Raw genomic sequence first — 18,176 nt, forward strand, 5'->3', positions numbered from 1 at the left:
TGTGCATTAGCAGGAAGCTGGAATCAGGAATGGAGCTGGGACTTGAGCAGGTACTCACATATGGGATGTGGATGTCCCAACAGCAGCTTAACTGCTGTATCAAACACATGCCAAGATTTAAAAAATTTTTTTATTTGTTTCAAAGTCATAGAGACATGGAGACAGAGACAGGCAAAGCTCCCATCTCCTGGTTCACTCCCCAAATGCCCATAGTGGCTCATCTCCTGGACCAGCCCTGGGGCCAAAGCTAAAGCTAGGAATTCAATCCAGACTCCAAATGGATAGCAGGAACTCAACTATTTGAACCATCACCACTGCCTCCCTGGGCGTCTGTATTAGCAGGAAGCTGTAGTCAGCAACTGGAGCCAGGTGTCCAACCCAGGCACTCTGATATGGGATGTGGGTTTCTTTCTTTTTTTTTCTTTTTTTTTTTTTGACAGGCAGAGTGGACAGTGAGAGAGAGAGACAGAGAGAAAGGTCTTCCTTTTTGCCGTTGGTTCACCCTCCAATGGCCGCCGCAGCCAGCGCGCTGCGGCCGGCGTACCGTGCTGATCCGATGGCAGGAGCCAGGTACTCATCCTGGTCTCCCATGGGGTGCAGGGCCCAAGCACTTGGGCCACCCTCCACTGCACTCCCTGGCCACAGCAGAGAGCTGGCCTGGAAGAGGGGCAACCGGGACAGAATCCGGCGCCCGGACCGGGACTAGAACCTGGTGTGCCGGCGCCGCAAGGCGGAGGATTAGCCTAGTGAGCCGCGGCGCCGGCCCGGGATGTGGGTTTCTTAATTCCTATCTTAACCACTAGAACAAATGTTCACTCCAGAAATTGCTAATTTTTTTAGAAAAGATTTATTTATTTGAAAAGCAGAGTGACAGAGAGAGATGGAGGGAAAGAGGTCTTCCATCACTGGTCCACCCTCCAAATGGCCGCAACAGCAGGGTCTGGAGCAGGCCGAATCTAGGAGCCAGGAACTCCATCTGGGTCTCCCCCATGGGAGACAGGGGCCCAAGTACTTCCCAGGAGCATTGGAAGGGAGAATCCAGGACTAGAACCTGTGCTTATATGGGATGCTGGCATTGCAGGTGGTGGCTTAACCTGCTGTGCCACAACATTGGCCCCTATCGCTGATTTTTGAAGGAAGTAGGCAGCTTCAGTAATATTTCAAGAGAACAAGAAGACTAGAATAAGATAAGACAATAGTATCTCATCCAAATTTACTTCCTGGGGTGAAATTACAGAATTATTTAGAAAAAAAAAATAGTGCAATAACTACCAGAAAACCCCATATGTGAAAATCCAGATTTATAAAAATGAAGGTACTTCAAAGAGTTTGTGGAAAGTGAAAGCAAAAGATGGGCTGTGCTTTAGAGCTAAGAGGATTGTTGAGCCCAAGATACAAGGAGGAACTGGAGAGACAGAAAGAGGCCCTTGGAAAGAACAATCAAGGCTGGCCCCAGGCACCAGTGAGTGAGCTGACCAGGAAGATGAGCACCAGGAGTCTTTGAAGAAGCTGTAGATTTGTCTGCTGACATCTCCGATACCTTATTGCATTAATCTTTGGTTGCTACTTTAAAAATGTGTTTTAAGGGAAAATAGTGTCTAGGAAAAAAATTCATGCAGGAGAAATTGCAATCTAAAGGGCTGAGCAGTAATAATTGACCCCAAAGGAGTGAGACAGAGGTGGTTTAGCAGCTCCTCATTCCCTGAGTGAGAAAGAGAAGGAACAAGATGCTGAACTGGCTCCCGGCACAGTAGCTGGGCTTCATGTATGAGGAAACTTCAAAAATTCTTGGGAAATGGAACTAAAAGATAATTTTAGTGCAAAAATTTTTTGAAATTATACACATATGAGGGGTCTTCAGAAAATTTGTGGGAAGTACATAGTATGAAAAACCTATGGGGCCAGCGCTGTGGTGTAGTGGGTAAAGCCACCACGTGCAGTGCTGGCATCCCATATGGGTGCCAGCTCGAGTCCTGGCTGATCCTCTTCCAATCCAGCTCTCTGCTATGGCCTGGGAAAGCAGTAGGAGATGGCCCAAGTCCTTGGGCTCCTGCACCCATGTGGGAGACCCAGAAAAAGCTCCTGTCTCCTAGCTTCAGATTGGCCCAGCTCCTGCTGTTGCAGCCATCTGGGGAGTGAACCAGTGTAGGGAAGATCTCTCTCTCTACTTCTGCCTCTGCCTCTCTGTAACTCTGCCTTTCAAATAAATGAATAAATATTAAAAGAAAAAAAAAAGAAAAGAAAATCGGAGAGCTGGGTGTGGGGGATATATCTAAGTAGTCAATAGGTAAGCATCAGACAGAAACATTTACAGTTAGTTGGAGGAGAAGTGATCAAATAGTGGGCTGGGTGGCACCTCACGGTGTGGCTGGAGGAATAAGGAGGAGGGAATGAATTTAAAATACTATGGAGACACCATGATGAGGCCTTAGCAACCCACCCGGCTCTCAGGCCCACATCTAGGATGAGAACAAGCAGGATTGCAAGGAAGGAGCGTCTTCCCCTCTGTACTGCCTAGCATCTGGGAGGATGCCCTTGGCCGTCATTCCATGGTCCAGAGGGCCGCACCCAGGGTGACTGATCCTCCAAGCCTGTGGCCCCATTCCTTCAGCGTTACTCCCAGAAGCTAGAAGCACATCAGTATGGAGGTTTTCCTAAATAACTGATATTGAATCATCAGTGCAAGTTCAATGTCAGGTTTTGGAGGGATAACATGAACAAGAGTGGTTCTGAACAAATGAGGAATTGAGTTCCTCTTTCATGTAGTCTCTCTCTTTCCTCTTCCGAAAGCACCCGGAAGTGGTCTCTCTGGTCCAGTCCACACCTCCAGGTGACATCTTTCCTGCTGCAAGCCCACACATTTTCCCAGACCCAGCTCCAACCCCACATCCTGAGGACAGTTGCTCCCTCGATGCTTCCGGTCCCGCTGCTGTCCTTTCGGAGTGGTTTCATGCTTTCCCAGCGGGCCCGAAGTACCGGCATCGCCAGCGTTCGCACGTTGTCTGACTCAGCGGCTCCGTGTCTTACTCCTAGAAGCAGAATGTGACTCGGTCACCCAGGAAAGGACTGAGGGAGGGCACGCCGGGGTCTCACGTAGCGCTAGATTCCCAAGAAAGCAGATGCGCTGCTTTCTCGCTGGTGAGTGGACCGGGCCATGCGGAAGCCAAGAGGACCCTGTCTCCGTGAGAGGCTGTACTTAGTGCCTTGTATCCTATTTCCTTAAGAGCCCAAAGAGGGCTTTTCTCTTCTTTCAGCCAACAAATATTTACCTAGTACCTGCCAGATACCTGTCGGAACCTCTGCAGAGAAAACAGGGAGCAAAACCGTTTCCAGAGCTTATTGAGGGGGATCAAAAAACTTGCAAGCGGATTAGCATGTCCAGTTATATTAAACACAGAGTTATGCTCTCTAAATGGAATTGCTCCATTTTGAGGACAAGGTCCTGGGGTCAGTTTCACTTTTTTTTACTTTTTTTACTTTTTTTTTTTTTTGACAGGCAGAGTGGATAGTGAGAGAGAGACAGAGAGGAAGATCTTTCTTTTGCTATTGGTTCAGCCTCCAATGGCCACCATGGCTGGCACGCTGTGGCCAGCGCACCGCACTGATCCGAAGGCAGGAGCCAGGTGCTTCTCCTCGTCTCCCATGGGGTGCAGGGCCCAAGCACTTGGGCCATCCTCCACTGCCTTCCCGGGCCACAGCAGAGAGCTGGCCTGGAAGAGGGGCAAACGGGAAAGAATCCAGCATCCAGCGCCCCAACCGGGACTAGAACCCAGTGTGCTGGCGCCGCAAGGTGGAGGATTAGCCTATTGAGCCTCGGCGCCGGCTTTTTTTTTTTTTTTTTTTTTTTTTTGACACAGTTTCACTGTTAAGACTCAGCTGATGGAGCAGGCATTTGGTGCAGAGATTAACAAGCAGCTTGGGATGTCCATATCCCATGACTGGGGTACATGAGTTCGAGTCCCAGCTCTGCTCCCGATTTCAGCTTCCTGCTAATGTGCACCTTGGGAGGCAGCCGGTGATGGCTCAAGTACCTGAGTCCCTGCCACTCATGTGAGAGACATGGACCCTGGGCACGCTCTCTCTCTTTCTCTTTGCCTTAAAAAAAAAAAAAAAGATTAATCTAAAACATCTTTGCATTTTCTCCTGAAACCTTACATTTCTTCACAAAACCACTCTGCTCCTGACTTCTGCCAGTGTCTGAAGTCTGGCTGGGATGCATGGAGCCTCTGGAAGGAGTGTCAGCTGGGGACAAGATCTAGCAGAGAAAGGAAGAGGACCTGGAGTTCCTGTGTTCAGATAGGCGATCCTTTGGCTGTGAAGGAGCCATGGCACAGGGCAGCTGGGAACCCTGGATGTGCAGATTCAGGCCACACCCTCTGCCACCATCCCATCTACAGTGGAGTGGATAAGGCTGGGGTGGGGGGCACAGAGTTCTGAGAGCAAGCTTGTGCGAGGCCCCTGAGTGTTGCAAACATCACCACCTGTCATTCTTGGTTCTGGTCCCCACCGTACTTTTCTCTTGATATTTCCTGGGCTTACGGCACGATGGCTTTGTCTGTTCATTGTCACATGTCAGGCACTTGGCAGAGTAACTGGCACACAGCAGGCGCTCAGTGAACATACTGAAGGAGCAAGGAAATGAGCGGAGACAGGGAACCCAACAGATGTTGGAGCAGCCCATTCTCCCCTTCTGCAAGGGTCCTGACTGCAGGGTTTGCGACTCCCCCTCCCCCAGGCCCCCGCATTCCACACCCTTACCCGTGGAGTCTGTGTGGAGGGATGCCTGCCTGCACCCCAGGAGGTCTCTGTAGCAGTGCACCTTCCCCGGACTCACATCTCACGGGCAGAGCTTTCATTGAATAGGGCACCTGGAGACTGAACAAGGGGTCCCCACCTAGGGTGGCGGCGGCCAGAGAAGTCGCCATTCTGCCTGCCCCAGGGACCCCTTCTCCTCCCATGCCCACCCAGGAATGTAAGAGAGGGAAGGCAGCTAGGCAGCTGCTTGCCTCTGCCCTGGGACCCCTCGGGGGTGGCTCACATCTGTGCTGCCAGGACAGAGGGCGTGTGGGCGTTCAGGTTCATTTACCACACATCTGGAAGGCAGAGAGAGAAGCCAACACACAGGCTACAGCCTTTGCTTTTGAAACAATTTTTTTTTTAATATATCTTTTTTAATGGGCTGAGAGTTTGGTGGAGCTTATTCCCACAGGGTGCTGGGGAACAGCTGCCTGGAGCGACCCTGGTGTCTGTGTTTATAAGGGGCGGGATTAGCGACCCCTGGGAAGTCTGGCCTGTGGGGGGCAGTCAGAGCCGCAGGTCCTTTAGCAGCCCCTTCGTGGCCTCCGTGGGTCCCGGAGTTTGCAGGGCCAGAAAGGGTTCCCCGGGAGCCTAATGAAAGAGCGTGTCCGGGATGAGAGGGGTGACAGGAGGACCGTCACCAGGTGGGAGACAGAACTCTGCTCTCCAGTGGTGGGATGGTGTGGGCACAGGTATGCTGGTGGGTGCGGTAGGAGGGCCAGGGAACTGGAGGAAGGCAGGAGACACAGGAAGGAATGGGGGGCAGCTCTGGCTCTGCGATCCCCAAGGACTGGTAGGTGGAGGGGAGGATGTTTGGACAAGGAAATGCTTTGAAGCTTTTCTCTCGTCCTCCCTGCCCTGGGCCTGGTCCCCTCCCCTCCATAAAGCCATTAGCTTCTGGTGCCAGCCCTATCTCTGCCCCATCTCTCTCGGTTCCAGTCGGTGCATTCACAGACCTCCTGCCCCGAGGATGGGGGAGGATTTATGGGGGAGGGGGAGGGGGCATCCTTTAGAGAAGGAGAGGTCTGCTGGGAAAGTAGGGTGTTGGGAGCTGTGAGCCCCGCGCTGGAGGCCGGATCATTTCCGAGAGCGGGCTCTGCATGACAAAGGGCAAGGGGCGAGTTTCTTCTTTGATCTGCCCCCTGCCGGCCCCACACACCTGCCTGTTGGCGCCCCCGCCCCAGCAAAGACCTCCAGGAGAAAAACCAAAAGGGGGTGGGGAAAAGGCTGTGTCCCGGCTCTCCCGGAGCCGGCTCAGGCCACCTTCCTCGCTTGGTGGCCCCAGGGCAAAAATATTTCCTCCACTGATGGCCCCAAGCACCTGCCGCCCCCTCCCGGGGAGCCTGGAGATCCAGACCCGCGGGACCGGCGCGGTGAGATGGGGTGGGCGAGCGTGGGCGGCGGGCGGCAGAGGTGTTAAGGGGTCTTGGGCAGAAGACTCGCTGGAGATGTGGGGTCACGCCCCAGGGGGAAGCTAGAGAGATGAGGCGGGTGCGAGCGGGAGGGGGCGTGTTTTTGTCTACCGGCTCTCGGATCCAGAAGCATGGACTTTCCGAATGTTTGGAAGGGCTTCGGGAGGGGTGATCTCTGCAGATGTAGATATACAGGCATCGGTTATGGAAAGCACAGGCAGAGGTCTGGTGCTGCAGGGAGGGGCTGAGGCTCTGGCACAGGCTCTGGCTGGGCCAGGTGCGGGCCCCAGCGCCGCAGCGGGGAAAGGTGCTCATTGCGGTCCCTGCAGCCGTAGGTGCACAGGAAGGCACTGGTCCACCTCCCCTGGTACTGCCTCAGCCACCAAGACTTTCTCAAGACAGGCAGTTGGCTCTGTGGGTTTTTTAAAAAAACATACCAAACATGTTTTAAAATATTTACTTATTTTCATCTACTTGAAAGGCAGAGATCTTCCATCTGCTGGTTCACTCAATTGCCTGCAAAAGCCAGCGCTGGACCAGGCTGAAGCCTGGGTTAGGGTTAGGGTTAGGGTTAGGGTTAGGGTTAGGGTTAGGTCTCCCACATAGGTGGCAGGGGCCCAAGTACTTGGATCATCATCTGCTGCCTCCCAGGGTGCATTATCAGGGAGCTGGATCAGAGCAGAGGAGCCAGCACTCTGATAGAGGATGTGGGTGTCCCAACAGGCAGCTTAGCCCCCTGCACCACAGTACCCTCCCCTGGCTCTTACATCTCTCTGTGGAGTTAACCTGAGCAAGTGACAAGTCTGCTCTTCTTTCTGCTATAACTCTTGGGGGGAACATGGGTGAGACTTGGAAAACTTATTTGGGAAGACCCCAGTTAGGATGTATGTAGAGCATACAGTTTTTAAAAATTGTTTTTAATTTATTTTCATTTTTATTTGCAATGCAGAAAGATATAGAAAGATCTTCTATTTGTTATATTTCCCAAATGCCCACAGCAACCAGGACTGGGCCAGGCTGAAGCCTAGAATCTGGAACTCCATCCAGGTCTCTTGTGTGGGTGGCAGGGGCCCAAGTACTTGGCTCATCAGCTGCTGCCTCCTGGCTTATGCACTAGCTGGAAGTTGGGTCAGAAGGGGAGTTGGGACTCAAACCCAGGCACTCTGGTATGAGATGTGGGCGCACCTCTAACTGTGTTTTGGAAATGCTTTGTTTCCATTTCTCTTTCCTGGTTTCTCAGCTCATTGTCTCCTTTGCAGTGAGGGTTCCCACTGTTAAGGGTGGGAGGTGAGACGATAAGCAGGTTGGAAGGACTGTTGACTGTCCTTGGGGATGGGGGAGAACTTGACTTCAAGTCCACCCCCATCTCCACACTGACTCTCCCATCATCTCTGTTTTCTCCAGGGTGCCGCACTTTGGAAGCTGTCAGCGCCAGGGCCCTGGGGAGGGCTGAGGCCGACCATGCCCAGCCTGCTGCTGCTGTTCACTGCTGCTCTGCTCTCCAGCTGGGCCCAGCTCCTGGCAGACGCCAGCTCCTGGTGGTGAGTGCGGGGCCGAGGTCTGCTTCTGCAGCCTGAGGCCTCCTTCAGTGATGGCCCAGTGGAGAAGGGGCATCATCCGTGTGTCCCAGGTGTGCTGAGGGAGGGCCTCTTTTATATAAACCCAGGAGAACAGGCAGGGCTCTTGTGTGTGTGTGTGTGTGTGTGTGTGTGTGTGTTTAAGATTGATTTATTTATTTGAAAGTTAAACAGAGAGAGAAGGAGAGGCAGAGAGAGGTCTTCCATCCGCTGGTTCACTCCCCAATTGGCCATAACGGCCAGAGCTGCACCAATCCAAAGCCAGGAGCCAGGAGCTTCTACCAGGTCTCCCACGCGGGTGCAGGGGCCCAAGGACTTGGGCCATCTTCTACTGCTTTCCCAGGCAATAGCACAGAGCTGGATTGGAAGTGGAGCAGCCCCGTCTCGAACCGGCACCCATATGGGATGCTGGCACCACAGGCAGCGGCTTTACTCACTGCGCCACAGCACTGGCTCCAGGGTTCTTTCTCTGTCTCAAGTCCCCAGAGGTGAGGGTTCTCCACGGGTAAAGGACTTGATTGTTTGATTTTCTTCTTGGGTCCCAACCTCATTCGCATTTTGTGGGCCTTCCTGCATGCCCATGGGTTGCCATCTAGAGCTCTGCTTCTGTGTTGGGTGTCTAGGAGTCCTGACAGCTGTTTGCTTGACTTACTCTTTTGCTGATAGGGGCAGAGACAGGAGAATTCCTGCTTTAGACGTCTGATGATGAGATGTGGGATTTGAGTTCCATGCGTAGCTTTCTTTTTGTGTTTTGAAGGCCAAGTCAACTTGGATGGCATGGACATGCGGTGGTCACCTCTTTTACATGATTTCTGGGCTCTGCTCACATTTGTACTCAGATGGCAAATCTACAGCCTTCTTGTTGAACTTACTTTATCATGTCTGGTATGTAGCGAGGAAGAGGGGGGCCCTGAATGGATGGAGATCGCATTAGGAGATGTGCACGTGGAAGTAAATGCATATAGAATACATTATGATGTAAATAAAGTGGGCTGTGTTTTATTTTGTTTTCAATTTTTCTTTTAAAGATGTATTTATTTATTAGAAAGTCAGTGTTACAGAGAGAGGAGGAGAAGAGAGAGAGAGAGAGAGAGAGAGAGAGAGAGAAAGAGAGAGAAAGATCCTCTATCTGTTGGTTCACTCCCCAGACGGCTGCAATGGCCAGGGCTGGGCAAGGCCGAATCCAGGAGCCGGAAACTTCTTCCCAGTCTCCCACGTGGGTGCAGGGGGCAAGCACTTGGGCCAGTTTCCGCTGTTTTTCCCAGGTGCATTAGCAGTGAGCTGGATCGGAAGTGGAGCAGCCAGGATGTACACCCAGCACCCATATGGGATGCTGGCGTCTTGGGCGGCAGCTTTACCTGCTAAGCCACAACACTGGCACCTTTACTTTTTCAATTAATTAATTTGAGAGACAGAGAGGACAAGCTCCATCTGCTGGTTTACTCCCCAAATGCCCACATGGCCAGGGCTGGTTCTCCATGTGGGTGGCAGGGACCCAGTCACATCAGCTATCATCTGCTCTCTCTCCCAGAATCCACTTGGGCAGGAAGCTGGAATCAAGAACTGGAGGGAGGAATTGAACCCAGGCATTCCGATGTGGGACACGTGTATCTTAACTGCTAGGAGGAATGCCTACTCCTGGAGTCCAAGGGAGATCTTTTTTTTAAAGATTTATTTATTTCAAAGTCATAGCAACAGAGAGAGAAACTGAGAGAGAGAGAGAAAAAAATCTTCCATCTTCTGATTCACTCCCCAAATGGCTGCAACAGCCAGTTGTGGGCCAGGCTGAAGCCAGGAGCCAGGAACTTCATCCTCATCTCCCACGTGGTGCCAAGCTCTTGCATCATCTTTCGCTGCCTTCTCAGACATGAGCAAGGCACTGGATCAGAAGCACAGTGGCTGAGACTTGAATCGGTACTCCGATATGGAATGCCCATGTTGTAAGTGGTGGCTTAAGCTACTGCACCACCATACTTGCCCCCAGAGAGTTCCTTTTGAAGGAGATGATTGCTTTCCATCAGGTATCCTGCACTTGGGCTAACGTGAATCTTTGCCATGTGCATCAGATGAATGGCTGTACACCTGCCCCCAGCTGCATATGCATCTCTGCCTGTCCCTGTCCAGTTCAAGTCCTCACCACCTCCTCACAGAGGGCTTTTGGTGGATCCAGAGCTCCACTGTGATAGATATTTGGCTTCCCACCTGGCGTTTCTGCTTGCACCTGTTTCTGTCTGGTCATTCTCTGATGGTAGACACTCTCTTTTACTAATTTTCCTTTTCAAATCCCTAGACCAGGGCCTGGTATACAGAAAGCACTCAATAAATGTGTTGAATGAGTGACTCAGTGTCTTCTTCTCCCTTTCCTCATTGTTGTTGTAGGTCCTTAGCCATGAGCCCGGTGCAGAGACCTGAGATGTTTATCATCGGCGCTCAGCCTGTGTGCAGTCAGCTTCCCGGGCTCTCCCCTGGCCAGAGAAAGCTGTGCCAGCTGTACCAGGAGCACATGGCCTACATTGGAGAGGGAGCCAAGATGGGCATCAAGGAGTGCCAGTACCAGTTCCGGCAGAGGCGGTGGAATTGCAGCACGGTGGACAACTCGTCCGTCTTTGGGAGAGTCATGCAGATAGGTATGGCGTGGCTGCGCACCTGTGCTCCTGCCTAGGTGCCATTCATTCTCTGCACTGGCAGAGCTCCAGTGAGCGCCTTCCTGGGTGTCTGTGCAGGGAGGGGAGCTTGTCCTCTGCTTGGTCCTCTGGAGCGGGGCTGCCTCTGGGAGGGGGTCAGAATATCTGAGTTGCGTTAGAGTGGGTTAGAAGACCCGCCCACCACTGCTTCCTTTGTCTTCTCTGCCACAAGGGCCTCCTTTGAGTGTTTTTGAGAGCCTTGGGTGGAGAACCAAAAATTGCTGCCCTGAATGTCTGCAGTATTTTTGTCTCTTCCCCTTGGACCCTTGGAAGAGAGAGGGAAATGTTGGGCCAAGTTGGCAATAGCTGTCATTGGCGATCCAGACCCATGGCTTTTTCATTTGAAAGGGGATGTGTGTGAAAGTGGGGGAAGGGGACAGACTGAAGAAGAAAGATGAGAGAAGGGGACTCTTCCTGGATTCCTGTCCCTTCCCCTCTGGGGCGAGGATTCTTTGGCCATGCTATTGCTTAGTTGGAGGTGTGAGCTGAGGTCTAATTGTTTTAGGTCCTTTTGAAATGCAATCCTCCCCTCCCTGGCACAAAATTGAGAAATCCGGCCCTATTCTACTGGGTCTTATCCACAGGGCCATAAAAGGAAGGTGTTGAGCTCTGCATTCGTCCTCCCGTCACATTCCGGGGAGCAGCTCCCCCTGAAAAGGGGACATGGAGCTACCTGGAGAGGGGTGGGAGTTCCCAGGCAGCACTGTCAGGAAAGGTGCTTGGAAGTCCCTCTGTCCTCTCTTTAACTCCAGACCTCTTTCCTCAACCACTCCTGCCCCAAAATACACTTGGCCCCTGGCTGCCTGCGTGCTTCCTTCAAGCGTGCTCTGGGGCAGCTTTCCACAACGAGCGCACGTGGGCTAAGTGGGGATGTAGTCACAACGTCTGGCGTCCTCTCCAGGCCACAGCGTCTGTTCCTCCCCTGGTGAAATTGTCCTGGGAGCTCGCCCTGCCTTGTATTTGGCTGAGCAGGGACATCCTCTAATCACACGGGGACCTGATGGGGGCTACATCCTTTTCATGTGCTGATTTCATATTTGCTAAAGCCAAAAAGAGAGGCTTTGCTTTAGGAAAGCAAAGGGTTAGTGGGAGTAGAAACTGGGCTGGGTTCAGATGTGTGTGGTGGAATGGGAGTAAGGGAAAAGGTTTATTGTTGAGTGGGGGGAATCCAACAGGCTGCCTCCCCGTGTACAGAGAGAGCAGCCTGTACCGGGCGAACAGGTCTTATATAGCTTTGCAGAGGTGAGGAAGTGGGAGCGGCAGATCCATGAGGGTAGGGGTGGAGGTGACGCTTGTGATTGGGCCATTTAGTCACCTGACTTCTAGTAAACCAGGCCGGGCCTAGGAAGGTGGCACCATTTTACTAACAACTTGCCTTAAAAAAATTTTAAACATATTTTATTTATTTGAAAGGTCGACAAACAGAGCTCCCATCCACTTGTTCACTCCCCAGATACCTGCAACAGCCAGGGCTGGGCCAGGACAAAGCCAAGAACCAAGAACCCCATTCGGGTCTCCCACGTGGGTAGCAGGGACCCAAGTGCTTGAGCCATCACCTGCTGCCTCCCAGGGTGCACGTTAACAGGAAGTTAGAATGGAGAGTAGAGGCAGGACTTGAACCAATATAGGATGTAGGCATCCCAAGCCACGTCTTAACTGCTATGTCAGATGCCTGTTCCCTTCATTCCTGTTTTTATTTTTATCTTTTTAAAAGATTTATTTATTTATTTGAAAGTCAGAGTTACACAGAGAAGGAGAGGCAAAGAGAGAGGTCTTCCATCCAATGGTTCACTCCCCAATTGGCCGCAACGACTGGAGCTGCGCCAATCCGCAGCCAGGAGCCAGGAGCTTCTTCTGGGTCTCCCACATGGGTGCAGGGGCCTAAGGACTTGGGCCATCTTCCACTGCTTCCCCAGGCCATAGCAGAGAGCTGGATTGGAAGTGGAGCAGCCAGGTCTCAAACCGGCACCCATATGGGATGCGGGTGCTTCAGGCCAGGGCGTTAACCTGCTGCACCACAGTGCCATTTCTGTTTTTAAAAAATGTATTTATTTTCATATACTTGAAAGGCATAGTGACAGAGAGAGAGAGAGTGAGTGAGCGAGAGAGAGAAAGCACCTACTTCCTGATTCTTTCTTCAAATGCCTGCAACAACCAGGGCTGGGCCAGGCCAAAGCCAGGAGCCAGGAACGCCTTCCAGGTCTCCCACATTTGTTGCAGGGGCCCAAGACCTTGAGCCATGTGCTGCCTTCCAGAATGCATTGGCAGGCAGCTGGATCAGAAGTGCGTAACCAGGACTTGAACCAGGCGCTGTGATGTGGGATGCAAGAGCCCCAAGTGTCAGCTTAACCCACTGCAACACAGTGACACAGCGCATGTCTGCACCCTTTTTAGAGCTGGTGCTACCTGGCCAGCTGTCCTTTCTTCCCAATGGGTTTAGGGTAGTTCTGGGTGAGTCCCCTCACTATCTTGGTGCATGGCTTCCAAAAGACTTTTACTGTAAAGCTACTGCAAAAGCCAGCAGCAGAGGGCAGCAGAGCAGCTTGGAGCGGCCCTGGCACTTTCCCCAGCCTCTGCCTAGGCAGGCCTGGAGGCGCCTTCCTGGTGCGGTTAGGCTGGCTTCTTGTCCGGGTGGGGGAGGGGTGGAGGAATGTAAGGTCTCTAGGGGCTGCTTTCTGAGTTTCAGCTCTGAACTGAGAAGCCTCCCCCCCGCCCCCCCCGGCCCAATTGCTTATACATTCGGAAGCTGCCCCTCTCTTGCTAAGGGGACACTAGCAGTAGCCTGAGTCCTGTCTGCAGGGCCCCAGAAAGGACGGCGTTGAGTTCTGCGTTCTGCACTCCTCCCGTCGGGTAGCAGCTCCTCCTGAGAAGAGAGTTACCTGGGAAAGGGTGGGGTGCTTCCCAGGCAGCTGGGATATTAGGGTTTCATGTCCACTGTCACAAAGGGGCCCAAACGCTGCTCCGTGAAGGCAGAGCACCCCACACTCGATGACTCAGGATGCCCCTCCCCAGCAGAGACAGAGACAGAGTGGCTCTAGGTTGCAGGCAGCCATACTTTGGTTTAATATTAGAAAGAACATTCTGGTGGTTAGAGTCATTAAACAAGGGACAGGGTGGTTGCTTTGAAAACCTAGCCACCTGTTCAAGGAACACCATGCGGAGGTGTAGCTCAGGCTGTTCCGGGTGCCCCATCTCGGGGTTGGGGCTGCAGTTCAGGAAGGCTGCTCAGAGATGAGTCCCTCCAGATGGAGCCCACAGCCTCCTCCCTCACAGTCTCCGGCCGTCTGACTGTCCTGGGTGTGCACTGTCACAGTCTGACTCCCTTCAACCGCGTCCCTGGGCTGTAGCTGAGGCTGTGGTTCAGGCCTGACTCAGATGTCAGTCCTGAGGGCTGAGTCACGCCTGCAACTTCCTGCCATTGTTTGGGGTTTTCTCGGGCTGTTCCTATTCTGTAACCGTCCAGAAGCCAGCCCCTGGTTTACTCATCCGGTGTGGTGTGGTGTGGTTGCCAAGGTCACTGCCATGTCTGGCAATCAGGAAGTAGGGCAGGGTGGGAGATCGCTCTGGACCTAAGCATTGATTGCTTCTTGGCAAACGCTGCCCTTGCACCTGCCAAGATAGCACTGTGGGATGTCTGCCCCGACCTCAGGGGAGGAAGAAATGGAGAACAGAAGAGCCTGCCTGGCTTCGTCTCCGAAATCGGGATTGAATCTGTGTCCTGCTAAGAACCGTTCCCTTCCCCCCTTATCTGAGTCCATATACCTTTTATTTTTACTTAGATCAGGTTTACTTAGACACAATTCACATACCATGTAATTCACCACCTTAAAGTATACAATTGACAGGCTTCTAGTGTAGTGCCTTCACAGGCTGTGCAGCCCTCACCACTGATTCCAGGACATTTTCTTGCCCCATAGAAAAACTGCCTACCCCTTAGTGGTCACTCTCTCTCCCGGCAGTGCCCAGTGCAGGACAGCCACTAAGGCTTCTGCCACCAGGAGCATTGCCTATTGCCTTTTCTGGACATTTCACGTAAATGGGGTCGTGACCTTTGGTGATTGGCATTTCTTATAATTTTTTGTTTGTTTTTAAATGTTCATTTATTTGAAAGGCAGTTAGAGAGAGAGACAGAGAGAGAGGGAGATCTTCCATCATCTGATGCACTCCTTAAATGGTCACAACAGCCTGGGCTGGACCAGCCTGAAGCCAGGAACCTGGAATTTCATCTGGGTCTCCCACGTGGGTGGCAGGGACCACGCACTCTGCTGCTTTCCCAGGTGTGTTAGCAGGGAGCTAGATCAGAAGTGGAGAAGCCACAACAGGAACCAGCACTCAGATATGGGATGTTGGCTTTGCAGGCAGCAGCTTAACCTGCTGCACCACAACACCCATCTCCTTCATAATGACTTACAGTTTCATGCATGTTGTAGCATGTATCAGTATGTTATTCCTTTTATGGCTGAATAATGTTCCACTGTATGGAGAATACATACAGTGTATTCTTGATACATACAGTGTATTGTTGATCCATTCTTCCGCCGATGGACGGTTGGGTTGTTTCTGCTTTGTGGCTGCCATGAGCATTCACGTGTGAGTTTTCTGTGGACATATGTTCTCATTTCTCTTGGGTGCAGTCTGAGGCGTGGGATTGCCGGGTCATGTGGCAGCTCTAAGTTTAACCTCTTGAGGAGCTGCCAGGTTTTCCTGAAGCAGCTGCACCCTGCAGCACTCCCCACAGCAGTACAGAAGCGTTGTAATTTTCCCATCGCCTTGCAAACTTGTTATTAGCTCTCTTTTGATTATAGCCATTCTAGAGGGTGTGAAGTGATATCTTCTTGTGATTTGCATTTCTCTGGTAGCTGAGTGTTATTTTTTTATAAGCATTTTTACTGAAATGGAAGATACTGCATCATCTGAGTTTGCGAGTGGTCACTACAGCATAAAAAAAAAAAGAACAGAGTCAGGGTTTTTCTCCTGGACAATCACCTGGATTTGGAGAGGGAGGGTGCTGAGAGTCTGTGCCATAGACACCGTGACCAGTGAGTCGGGAGGCAGGGGAGTCCTCTGGAAGAGAGAGGGAGGTGGTTTGGATTGCTCTGGAGTTTTAATTCTAGTTCACTTTCTTTTTTAATTTTTTTTTTATTTTTAAAAGATTTATTTATTTATCTGAAAGGCAGAGTTATAAAGAGGCAGAGGCAGAGAGAGAGGTCTTCCATCCGCTGGTTCACTCCCCAGATGGCCACAATGGCCGGAGCTGAGCTGATCCGAAGCCAGGAGCCAGGAGCTTCCTCCAGGTCTCCCACGCAGGTGCAGGGGCCCAAGGACTTGGGCCATCTTCTACTGCTTTCCCAGGCCATAGCAGAGAGCTGGATCGGAAGTAGAGTAGCCAGGACTTGAACTGGCTTCTATATGGGATGCGGGCACTGCAGACGGAGGCTTGACCAGGTACGCGACAGCTCCAGCCCCTCTTGTGCACTTTCTACCCCCAGCCCCTGCCACTCTAGCTAGATAAGGGCAGCGACGAAAGGTGGGGAGCATCATCTGTGCTGAGAAGTCACATCTGGGAGAGAAGACTTCGGTAGGACAGGCTACTGATCTCTTGCTTTCTTCTCAGTCTTAGACCCACAAGATCCATCCTTTTTTTTTAAGATTTATTTATTTATTTATTTGAAAGTCATAGTTACACAGAGAGAGAAGGAAACGCAGAAAGAGAGAGAGGTCTTCCATCCTCTGGTTCATTTCCCAGTTGGCCACAACGACCAGAACTGCACCGATCCGAAGCCAGGAGCCAGGATCTTCCTCTGGGTCTCCCATGCTGGTGCAGGGGCCCAAGGGCTTGGGCCATCTTCCACATCTTCCACTGCTTTCCCAGCCCATAGCAGAGAGTTGGATCGGAAGTGAAGCAACCGGGACTTGAACCAGCGCCCACATGGGATGCTGGCACTGCAGGCAGTGGCTTCAGCCACTTCAGCCACAGTGCCTGCCCCACATCAATTTTTTTTTTGAACCAGCGCTTGAACCCAGGCAATGTTAACCAGTAGGCTGAGGACCCACTCTGTTCCCTCAATTCCTGAATTCCCATTCTCCCTCCTGAGAATTTCTGGGTCATAGTTTCTACCCTGCGATGGACGTCAGGCTAGGCCAGCACCAGCAGGATGCCTTTTACCCAGAAAGGTTTCACCGCGGGGAGCCAAGGCCCAGAGGCAGAAATTCAGCCCTTTGAGAAAGAGTTTCTAACACATGGACCTCTGGGGCAAGGTGCTCCCCCAGAGGGTATCCCAGCCAAGGCAGGGTGGGGGCGGCCAGGCGGAGGCGGAGGCCGAGGAGAGTGACCGCCTCCCACCTCTCTCATCTCCTCTTGCAGGCAGCCGCGAGACGGCCTTCACCTACGCCGTGAGCGCCGCGGGGGTGGTGAACGCCATCAGCCGGGCCTGCCGCGAGGGCGAGCTGTCCACCTGTGGCTGCAGCCGGACAGCGCGGCCCAAGGACCTGCCCCGGGACTGGCTGTGGGGTGGCTGCGGGGACAACGTGGAATACGGCTACCGCTTTGCTAAGGAGTTTGTGGACGCCCGGGAGCGGGAGAAGAACTTCGCCAAGGGATCGGAGGAGCAGGGCCGCGTGCTCATGAACCTGCAGAACAACGAGGCAGGCAGAAGGGTAAGGCGGGCCCCTGGTGCCCCGGCCCACGCAGGGTCCTGGGCAGTCAGTCCGACGGCGGAGGTTCCCACGGGCAGCTGCCCACGTTACTGAGCAAATCCTGGCCCAGATGCCCCATGTCTTGGGAGGCACAGGGGATTGTCATTTTCTAACCTTGTTTGTTACCTCACAGGACATCTGTCCCTTCAAGGCCTGGGTGCAGCGTTTGAGTGAACATTCTAGACACACAGAGTTCTTGTCTGGAATGCCACTGCTTCTTAATCCGAACAGATAAGATGATTGGAAGTCGAAGGTGTAAGAGCTGGCTTTTGACTTGTTAAAGGCTTAGATAAAGCCAGCTCCGACTTCCAGGAGCTGTTGTCACATGTATCCGGGAGTCCAGGCAACAAACACATTCAAGTCCAAAGGAGGCATGTTTCCGCGTTAGCTGTTTTTAAACTTAAGTGGAAGTGTGAAAAGACAGCTGTCTTTTTAAGGCTCAAGCAAACTGTCACACGTATCCTGTGTGAAATGTGACTGCCTCCCTACGCCTCAGTTTCAGTAGTAACTAAAATAGAATTTTTTTTTTAATTAATTTGAGAGCCAGAGACACAGCTCCTGTCCACTGGTTCACTCCCCAAATGCCTGCCAGAGTTGGACCGAGCCAAGCCGAAGCCGGAACTTAATCCAGGTCCCCCATGTGGGTTTCAGGGACCCACCTATTTGAGCTATCCCTTGCTGCTTCCCAGCGTCTGCATGAGGAGGAAGCCTGGCGTCAGGAGCAGAGCCAGGAATTGAACCCAGGCACTCCGGTGTGGGAGGCAGGTGTCTTAACCAGCGTCCTAACTGCTTAAGTTCTCCGCCGAGCTTGGTTTGTTCCACGTGCAGAGCGCACCTGGGCAGGAGCTTCAGGTTGCTGTCTCTGCTGCTCCCAGACCGCGTTTCTTCAGGGCCTGCAGCTTGTCTGTGAAGACCCCGCGTCTGGGCTATCCCCTGCCGTGGGCTGCCTCTGCCACCAGAAACTGGAAGGCCTGCCCTGCCTACGGGAAACTTCCTTGTGCTGGCTCAGC

General features: G+C 52.5%; 1 protein-coding gene across 3 annotated transcripts in view; it reads left to right on the top strand.

The window, feature by feature from the left end:
• Positions 1 to 18,176, top strand: part of WNT5B (Wnt family member 5B) — a 139,076-nt gene that overhangs the window by 108,230 nt on the left and 12,670 nt on the right. For all 3 annotated transcript variants that reach the window (XM_008259814.4, XM_070049278.1, XM_051850116.2), the window contains 3 exons: positions 7,614 to 7,750; positions 10,166 to 10,413; positions 16,835 to 17,127. In XM_008259814.4, the coding sequence (XP_008258036.1) occupies positions 7,671 to 7,750; positions 10,166 to 10,413; positions 16,835 to 17,127 (621 nt within the window). In that variant the 5' untranslated portion in view covers positions 7,614 to 7,670. The remainder of the gene's footprint in view (positions 1 to 7,613; positions 7,751 to 10,165; positions 10,414 to 16,834; positions 17,128 to 18,176) is intronic.

The sequence above is a fragment of the Oryctolagus cuniculus genome, chromosome 9, assembly GCF_964237555.1.
Source record: "Oryctolagus cuniculus chromosome 9, mOryCun1.1, whole genome shotgun sequence".
Taxonomy (NCBI): Eukaryota; Metazoa; Chordata; class Mammalia; order Lagomorpha; family Leporidae; genus Oryctolagus; species Oryctolagus cuniculus.